At 36.6% G+C, this 10,538-nt stretch overlaps 1 protein-coding gene across 1 annotated transcript; it reads left to right on the forward strand.

The window, feature by feature from the left end:
* The first annotated feature begins 312 nt into the window (after positions 1-312).
* LOC149716493 (uncharacterized) lies at positions 313-1,758 on the forward strand. Its single transcript, XM_089843943.1, has 4 exons — positions 313-824; positions 886-1,071; positions 1,282-1,614; positions 1,680-1,758. The coding sequence occupies exons 2-4, from the start codon at positions 1,017-1,019 to the stop codon at positions 1,715-1,717; spliced, it is 426 nt and encodes a 141-aa protein (XP_089700069.1). The 5' UTR covers positions 313-824; positions 886-1,016; the 3' UTR covers positions 1,718-1,758.
* Positions 1,759-10,538: the final 8,780 nt, after the last annotated feature.

A 10,538-nucleotide genomic window follows, 5' to 3' on the forward strand; every position in this document is an offset into this window, starting at 1 on the left:
ATGGCACTTTACACTCACTGTGGTTAATCATTTTGGCGCGTTCGCTGTATAGTTGGATCGCGTTGGGCAAAAGCCTTTTTATAAAATTCGCCAAGCGGCACAGCATTCTGCAAGGTGCGAATTTGGAGTTGATGAACCTTGGCAGTTACACGGACGAAGTATTGGGATAAGGGAGAGTAATAGTGAACGCCATATACCACCACCTGTCTGTTAAAAACTTTGAAAGAAACTTATATTCATTTTATTGGGAACCTAAAGATTTAGAATCGCTTTAGATTAAGCTATGGTAAAACGCTATATAAAACCATGAGTTAATAATATGTCAGCTACCTTTTTGCCAAAGTTGTCTTAAGCAAGAATTACAATTGAAAGTAGAAGAAGAAAAAAATTATGCGTCCATTGCATACAAGTTCCACCCTTCAGGTATTTATGGAAAAAGTGAAGGAATCTTTCATCTGTGTAATTTGCCAGGAATTTATCTCGGATCCAGTAACGCTAAATTGCAGGCACATGTTCTGCCTAAAGTTGATAAAGAGTATTGTAAAATAAACAGAAATTGCATTTTTTGGAAAGACATTTTCCAGAAAACTATTTCCCCACTAAAAGACTTTTTTCGTGAAAATCAACGAGTGCTATTTATTGTCATATTTTATGAATTTTTAAAGTTTTTAATATATGATTTATCAAAGGAAGTGGCGGTTTAAAGCCATTTCCGACTTCGCAAAAAAATTTGCCATCCTTTTTTCCTTAAACGAAGAACAAGAACTCCAACGGAAAGCATTTATCTACACTATCGTAGCCCTAATTGTCAAGCTTCTTCATAGGTATTTTTTAAAAAAATAACGCAACAAGTATATATTATAGCTAACTACACTAAAATTATAGAAGGGATCAAGGGAGTCGGTTTTAATCTTCACGACCAATTACCCGAAAGCGTGGTTCGATGTTTCGAAAACACTTGCAAAAAAGAGGCATTATGGACCAAGCCCTTGTGTCTGCCTTCAAATTATTTAAAAATGTTCCCACATTGCGGAGATTCAACTTATTTGGAACCACGTTTTGGCGTCCAAGGTTAGATGCTATATTAATTTCAGGGTTCGCAAAGGCGGTGGAATTTTTACCTGAAAGATGGACCTTATTCTATGAGGTTGTTTACGAATGTTGAAACTCTGAGAAAAAAACCATCAAATGAGACTGATCTTTCAGCTTCAATTGTCAGCCACAGCGCCATTGCGAGCGCAGGTAAATCTCATCACGTTAATAATAATTTTATGCAAATAGGAGGAATATCGAAATTGCCAGAGATAAATGTAGACGACCCTTATTCCCAAAATGAAAACGCTTTTTTAGAAGCAAATAAAAGAAAATATTTGATGGAAGTTAAAATGATTGAGGAAAAAATGGAATCAAATTTAAAGAAAATCAACAGTTTAAAGCAGAAACTTGCTGAAGAACAAGATAGCAAGAGGTTGGGGGCTCTGGTGAAAGATTCCATGACTCCTTCTGACTTTCCGAAAGTCATTTTGGGCAGAATAAAAGTTCATTTCGGCGACGAAGATTTTTGCCAAACCTTAAAAAGAATTGATGTAAATCAAGGACTTTTTATTGATTCAGGTTAGTTAGACATTCGAAAATGCATTGGACCAATGCAATGTTAAATGATACATGTGGGCCTTTAGGTGATGGCAACATGCGTAAGTGTAACTTTGACAGTTAATTGGTCTAATGCCCTGTGGAATGTACCTACACGAACGCGTTTAGAGGATACATATACTATCTAATCTTTATATTCTTTTAATTATATTTATTCTTCTAGAAAATGAAAGTGAAGATTCTTCGATTCCAGCCACTCCTGGAAGAAATTTCGAAGGTTGGTGATTTACTTACTATTATTTAAAGAAACGCTAACCTTAAAGAAGAAGGTTTGGGAGAATCGAGTTGCTCGACCACACTAGAACAAAGAAAAGCCACACCTTCAACCGAAACCTCCAAAAAAGAAAAAATGAAATTCCAAATGATCATGTAATTGAAAAGTCAAAGCTTAAGGCAAACAAAAAAGATAGAGGAGGAGAAAATACAAAAAATTCAAGACGACGAAAGAAAGAAGTTACAAGCGGAAGAAAGAAAAAATTTTCAAAGGACAAAAGAAAAAAAGTTGCAAGAGGAAAAAAGAAAAATGGTAGAAAAGCAGAAAAGGCAAAGAGGATAAACAACAAAAGGCCAAAGATGATAAACAAAAATGCCGAAAAGGAGAAACTTCAAAACTTAAGAGACAATGAAGAAAAGGTAAAACAGCAGATGAGGAGGAAGACGATTTAAGTGAGGAGTCAATTGCACGCGAAGAGTCTAATGGTAAGGGTGAAATTATTAGTGCCTTAAATTTAATTTCCTAATTTTATTCCTTGTATATAGACGATAACCTCAAAGGGGACGAAGAAAATGTAAGGGATTTCATCGGCAATAAAAGTGAGAGTGAAAATTCAGACTCTGATATTAGTTCGGAAATAATTCCAAAGTTTAAGAAGTAAAATTAGTCAGTGTAATATTTTGAAAGAGTACAAATATCACTATTTAAAAAGTGTTTAAAAAGATATTACTAAATTCATTTTTTAATAAATTCATTGTTTTTGTATAATTCCAAAGTTTAAAAATTAAAATTTTGTCAGTGTTATATTTTAAAGAGTACAAATATCACTATTTAAAAAGTGTTTAAGTTCATTTTGTAACAATTTCATTGTTTAATAAATATATTCATTTTTCATTGAAGAATGTTACAAATTTATTTTGACGATACATTCAAGTTTCTTTTCACTTGCACTTTACGGAGAGTAACAGAGAAAGTAACCCAGTTACTTTAAAGTTACTTTTCGCCAAGAGTTCGCGGAGAGTAAACGAGAAAGTAACTCAGTTACTTTCAAGTTACTTTTCGCCAAGAGTTCGCGGAGAGTAAACAAGAAAGTAACTCAGTTACTTTTCACTTCCATTTTACGGAGAGTAACCGAGAAAGAAGTCTGGCCCTGATGAACTCTAATTTTTCTACATGTCAAATCGTTAAATACCCTGTTCACGACTTTCGTCAGAATTAGGTGGGGTGGCGTAGCAGTTAGCGCTTTTGCCTCGCAGCAAGAAGATCCCGGGTTCGATCCCGGACTGTGGCACCGGGTGAAAATCTGGGAACAAATCCTTCTGCGTATAGTTTGCAAGTTCTCTCCCCGCTTGGTAAAAGGAGTTTTCCTCCGCGGTCTAACCCGGTTTCTCCTTTCCATCAAAACTTGCAGAGGTTAACGGTAATAGTTGGTATAGGGCGCTGTAGGTTAGCTGTGGCATAGGGGCTAGCCACCACCCCTCTATGCATTGTAAAGGGACCCATCTGTAAACAAGCCACAGGCTTAGTGTGGAAATCCCTTCATAGACAAAGTTAGGGATTATTAATTTCACACACATTTACGGTGTTTTTGCTTTTGCGGTATTTAGCTTTGCACATCAGCTAAAAAAATATGATTAATGCTTTGCACATCAGCTAAAAAAATATGATTATTGCTTTGCATCACTCACAAAACAATGGATGAAAAGACTTCACAATAAAGGGTCACGTTAGGAAAGGATGAAATCAAATAATTTACTTTAATGCTCGAGAAGTTGACAATAGGGGGAACCATGAGTTAGCTCAAGTTAAAGGGTTGACCTTGGTCCACATAGAAAGATATTCCTGGACGAAACTAAAGGTTTTTCTGCCAAAATTTTGAGCCATCTTGAAACTGGGTGTACCTCGTATCATCAGTTCCCAGAAGAGCAGTTCTCGAAAGAGCAGCCGCGATTCCAAAAAACAGCGGCGTTGTTCAAAACTGCTGTTTTAGAAATATCGGCTGATAGTTTGGAAAATAGCAGTGTTTATCTTGTACCTCGAAGTATCTCAAAGGATTGACTCGTTAAGAATGAGATTTGACAACAATGAAATAGCGGTAAAATAATATCTCGTAGGAATATCATAAAATATACGTAACCCCTAGGATTTTAAAATCATGGAAGAAAATTAAGCAAGAATAAACAAAGTTATCATAGAAGAGGCTTATTAAACATCTTTTATAATTATTTAACGCCAATTTAAAATTTTCACACCAATAATCACCCTGAAAATGGCCATTTTCTGCAATTAAATTGCTTAATCTTCAATTATCAAGGACTCCTAACACAATAATATTACAAATATAACTTTAATTAAACTAGTAACCTCAACACAACGATATCCAAATATGATAAATATTTTGACTTTTAGTTTTTTTAAGACTAGCATTTTTAATCGCTTTTAAAAATACAGTAAGGTATTCTCCAAATACCATTGCAATCACGATACTAATCTTAATTAAAACTAATCATTAAGATTCATCGTATTTATTGCGGTACGATAAAAGCTCGACAGATGCCGGGAGTTCATCCGATAAATGTATCTTCAACTTAACTCCGCCCACAATTCTGTACTTATGTAAGCTTAGGCCCCGGTTGTGTTTCTTAATTATCCCGGCCTAATTAATTTAATTATTTAAATATAAATAATTGGTATAAATATTAAAACACCCCTTTTCATCCCTTCAACTTTCCACTTTATTTTCTCAAGTAATCCTTATTAAAACCACCCCAAGCCACCCTTAGGCACCCGCTGAGTAGGATATATTTGGTCAACCAATAATTAAACAGGGTCTTTCAGCCGGGCGATTCAAAAGTTCTGTACTTTAGTCAGTACTCAGTAGATCAAATTCTAGTTTATTCGCTAAAATCGAGAATATTAGTTAAAACTATTGATTTAGAACGACTAATTAAAACGGAAAGACTTATTCAACATCTAGTAAAATTAGTCGACGCCCATTTAAAATTTTCGCCCCTTAGGCACCCTGAAAAAAGGCCATTTTTAGAATTTAAACGCTTGAATTTTAATTACCAATGTCTCCTAACACAATATAGATTACAAATATAATTGTAATTAAACTAATTAATAATATAAATCTTTATTTCTACCCTTTGGTAACCTCAAAACAGCCTAAACCAAATATGAAAAATATTCGACTTTTTAATCGCTTTTAAAAGTACAATAAGCTAGTCTTCAAATATCATATAAATCACGATACTAATCTTCATTAAAACTAGTTAATTATTTACATCCCCTTAATTAATGGCGTTACGTAAAAGGCTCTACAGGTGTCGGGAGTGAACTTAACTCCGCCCACAATTCTGTACTTTAGTCATCATAGGCCAATTTATGTTTCTTAATTATCCTGGCTTAATTCATTTAATTTTACCAATATAAACAAGTGGTATTATTAAAAACAAATTACCATGTTTCACCCCCTGTAACTTTGCACTCTATTTCCTCAAGTAATCCTTATTAAAACAACTCCAAACCACTCTTAGGCACCCACTGAGTAGGATATATTTTGTCAACCAATAATCAAACCAGATCTTTCTGGCGGGTGAGTTGAAAAATTCGAGTTTATTCCACTACTAATTTCCTTATCAGTCTCACCGATCATTTCCCTAAACCCTTCGACCACTGCCAATGTGTTGTGTTCTCACGCCATAAAGTGGCCGACCTTTCTTCCTATTTTTTAAGCTTTTTGCCCATAGCAAAAGCTTTATACGGTGACCCCTGGAAGCAGGCTGGCTGGCTAGCTGGCAGGACGGCTGGCTGTTTCGCGTTCGCGTACATTTTCGTAAATTTAAATTACGCGGCAGAGCTCGCCGGAATTTGAATCTCCACCGCACTAGCGACATCTATACTAAATTCGATCATATTTTCGACGAGAAGATGCGGTCTCTCGGAGGTACTGCGATTCGAACTGACGTCGCCGGTGTGGGATGCGGATACTTTACGTCTGCGCCACTACGGATTGTTGTTAAGCTATCGATACTTTTCCTATACTTTTCCACGCCTTTGCTTCGAACTGACGTTGCCAGTGTGAATATCCCTAATTTCGGGTTTCGTTAAAGACAATATCACACTGCAAAAAGCGTTAATATGCCTTGGGGCATATCTTGTTTTAATTTAGGTCCGACTCACTGTCGCCAACATCGTGCACCTTTCTTCTCATTTCTTCTCAACTCACCTTTGCCATAGTCCAATTATTTTTACCCTTTGACCCTTTTACTTTTATGGATTACTACTGTATTGGCAACCATGCAAATGGTTTTAACGTAGGAGTGTTATATTTAAAAAAAGAACTTAAGGTAGTAGCCCAGGACTTTTAGGGTTTGACCTAGAACATTTGAACATAAAGATGAAAATTGGTACATGTGTTGTTTTTGACCCAACAAAAAATATACTAAAAGTCCCCTGCTGTAGAGCGCGAGCTTTCGCCGCCATCATGGAAAATGGCCTCCGGGAATGCTAGCTACAATGTATTCCACGTTCTTCTTCAAAAAATATGAAAATTGGTACACATTACTATTGTAACCACTTGAACATCATGGCAAAATTTTATAGCTCTGTGTTCAATAGTTTGGCCGCCATATTTGAAAATGGCCGCCGTTAATGCTAGGTACAGTATATTTCACCATGTCGTTGGAAAATTATGAAAATTGATAGGTATTACAATCAGAGCTTTGTGAACCTCATAGTAAAATATTGAAGCCATTAATTAGATAGTTTGGCTGCCATGTTGGAAAATGGCCGCCATCAATGTCATATAGATACAGTATACGGTTCAAAAATTATGAAAATTGGTAATAATTATGTTGAAGACCGTCTAAGCATCATACTTGAATATTGAAGACGTGCTACTGATAGTTTGGGCGCCATCTTCGAAAATGACTGCTGGAAATGCTAAATATATTTCAAATATATAAATCTTTTTGAAATTCCATTTTTGAATAGATGATTTTCATTAACGTAATAAACAACAAAAAATGGATATCTCGAAGTCGAAATTATCGATGCCATCTTTAAAAATGGCCACATGAAAATCATTGCCCTAAATTCTGAAAGAAAGAAAAGTTATTCTAAGCTGTTATTCTCAACATGTTGATTAGAGAATATGATTTAATATGGGGTTTATACATTCTACTGCTGTTTAAGATTAGAATTTAGACAGATCTCTAGCATTTCATACACATTCATCGTCATCCTGAAGATTTTTCATAATAATTGCATGTCACAACCCTTGATTAGGCGCTACACATAGCTGGGGGCCTTATCAGCGCCCCTCCCCATCATATTCCAAATTGAACCTGCGGAACCGCCGTCATGGCACACGGGATCAGCCAGTGGGACCGACAAACGCCACTTGAGCAGGTGACAGAAGCTGGACACCGTCAGCGGCGAGCCCAGTCAGATGGTGGTCGGTGACAGGGAAGGATTAAAGCAGCAGAAGACTCGAGGGGACGGGGGAGTTCTCTCCAAGCACAACAGTGCCATACGGCCCAAACAAATAGTGTATCCGCGACCCCTAGAGGGTTGCCAATAGCGGGGGCGAGCCAAGGCAACACCTGGGTGGGGGCGAAACGGCCCAGCAAAACCTTCACGGAATGGGGCAAGGAACGGTCTGAACCAAGAGCGAACCCAAGGAACTCCCGAACGGTCACACTGAACACGGGCCCCCTCCGCCACGACAAGTCCTTTGATATAAAAAGGTTAAGAGAGCACTTCTTTCATTTACGTGCTGTAACTGGGTATGGTCATGATAAGGCGTGGTTTAAAATAATGACAGATAAACAGCATGTTATAAATTCGTTGCGCCTTTTTAATATATTGCATCTAAGAAAGCCATAGCTGCTACAGAAGAGAGATTTCTTGTCGATTTTTAGGGTGATAATGGACACGTCACGCTTCAACTCAGTAGATATTACACGCATAATGGAACCGATACCACACTTACTGTCTAGTCCTCATTTGATCTCGCTAAGCTTCGTCCAACAACCGACACCGCAGAACTACATTTTTTCCGAGCGTATCTTCAAGTCCAAAATAGCTAGGAAACAATTTAATCCCATTCACACCGTTCTCCTTCCGGCATCAGAAGATTTTGTAACACTCATTATTGGTACCTGCAGTCTGCAGAACATCTTGTATAAAGAACTGTGAATGTAGATGATCCGGATTAGCTTGCTGGGCAATGTGTGGTCATTGTCAAGGTATTAGCGGTAATAAAAAATCTTCAGGATGAAGAGAAATATGAACGAAATGTTAAAAATGTGTCGTAAATCTAATCTTTAACGACACTAGAATGTTTATACCCCATATAAAATGGTTTTTCCTAACCAAAATTCGAGTAATATGGCTTTCCTTTTCTTTTTCCAGATTTTAGGATAGTAATATTTCAGCGACCATTTTTGAAGATGGGTCGATAATTTAGACTCGAAAATAGTTATTTTTATGGCGTTTTATACGTTCATGAAAATCATCTACTCAATAAAAAATATCGAAAAAATTTATATATCGGCAATATATTTGCCATTTCAAGCAGTCATTTTCGAAGATGGCGCCCAAACTATCAGTAACACGTCTTCAATATTCAAGTATGATGTTTAGACGGTCTTCAACATAATTATTACCAATTTTCATAATTTTTGAACCATATACAGTATCTAAATGACATTGATGGCGGCCATTTTTCAACATGGCGGCCAAACTATCTGACTAATGGCTTCAATATTTTACTATGAGATTCACACAGCTCTGATTATAATACCTATAAATTTTCATAGTTTTCCAACAACATGGTGAAATATACTGTACCTAGCATTAACGGCGGCCATTTTCCAATATGGCGACCAAACTATTGAACACAGAGCTTTAAAATTTTGCCATGATGTTCACGTTGTACCAATCATAATGTGTACCAGTTTTCATAATTTTTGAAGAAGAACGTGGAATACATTGTAGCTGTAATTCCCGGCGGCCATTTTCCAAGATGGCGGCGAAAGCTCGCGCTCTACAGCAGGGGACTTTTAGTATAATTTTTGTTGGGTCAAAAACAACACATGTACCAATTTTCATCTTTATGTTCAAATGTTCTAGGTCAAGCCCTTTTTTGGCCTATCTGTCCTGGCCTATAGGTCTAAGATGTGCGTCGTGCTATTGTTATTCATTCTTTACGTCATAAAAACTCAACGCGCGGAGACGCTTTATATTAGATTCTCGTAGCCATAGAAAATATATAGTGTGGGTTCCATAGGGTTCCCTATGAGAAATAACATGGTTGTACCGCGAGTTAGAACCCCCCTTTTCTCCCTACTCCCGGGCAGACTACCAACCGACTAATCGATAAGACTATCAAAAGAGAAGTTGGCCGAATAATCGGTATCGTTCCTTTCAACCGAATTCCCAATGGACCGAATTCCCATTCGACCGAAAATCCCGCAATGATTTTAGATTTCCAGCCCAATGGCTATATTCCCGATGGACCGAAATCCCAATCGTCCGAATATGCCCCTAAAAATACATCAATATAACTTGAAACACTGTAGCCGTCAGCAATTCGGTGGTGTAGTGGAAACGGTGTTGGACTAAGAAGCGATAGGTTGTTGGTTCGAATCTCCGAAAGGTATGTTAATAATATTAAAAGTAAATATTTCGTGATACTAATTAAAACGCTCACTTTCATTCCTTTCAAGGCAAGGGATATATAGAATTAATAAACAAATTGTGCTTAAAATGATGTACAGTCTTAATGGTAGTTCCATCAATGTCTTTAAGTTTTAAATTAAAATTATAATATTTTGGTTTCGGGTGGGTTAGGTTAGGTTAGGTTTGGTTCCGATAATTCGTTGACACCTTTTCCAAAATATGCTCCTTTTAATTAGCTTTCACCTTTTCCAAAACATTCTCCCTTTAATTAGCTGCCACCTTTTCGAAAAGATTTTCCTATTAATTAGCTGACACTTTTTCCAAAACATTCTCCCTTTAATTAGCTGCCACCTTTTCGAAAAGATTTTCCTATTAATTAGCTGACACCTTTTCCAAAATATTCTCCTATTAATTAGCTGCAACCTTTTCCAAAACATTCTCCTACTAATTAGCTGCAACCTTTTCCAAAACATTCTCCTACTAATTAGCTGCCACATTTTCCAAAACATTCTCCTACTAATTAGCTGCCACATTTTCCAAAACATTCTCCTACTAATTAGCTGCCACATTTTCCAAAATATTCTCCTTTTAATTAGCTGCCACATTTTCCAAAATATTCTCCTTTTAATTAGCTGCCACCTTTTCCAAAATATTCTCCTATTAATTAGCTGCCACCTTTTCCAAAATTTTCTCCAATTAATTTTCTGACATCTTTTCCAAAATATTTCTATTATTGCTAATAAATTGTTCGTGGTAAGAGGCGGGCTTTTAATACTCATATAAATAATCTTTTTACCTCCAAACAAGTTTGGGTTAGGTTAGGTTAGGTTAGGTTAGGTTTGGTTAGGTTACGTTTGGTTACGTTTGGTTAGGTTAGGTTAGGTTAGGTTAGGTTAGGCTAGGGTAGGTGAGGTTCGCCGTATTTAAAACGCTGTTAAAATAAGTGCAGTAATACATTTTCAACTCACATTTATTTTAACAA

This window comes from Phalangium opilio, unplaced genomic scaffold (assembly GCF_054372755.1).
Source record: "Phalangium opilio isolate 3A_F unplaced genomic scaffold, DU_Popi_V2 ptg000009l_1, whole genome shotgun sequence".
Classification (NCBI taxonomy): domain Eukaryota; kingdom Metazoa; phylum Arthropoda; class Arachnida; order Opiliones; family Phalangiidae; genus Phalangium; species Phalangium opilio.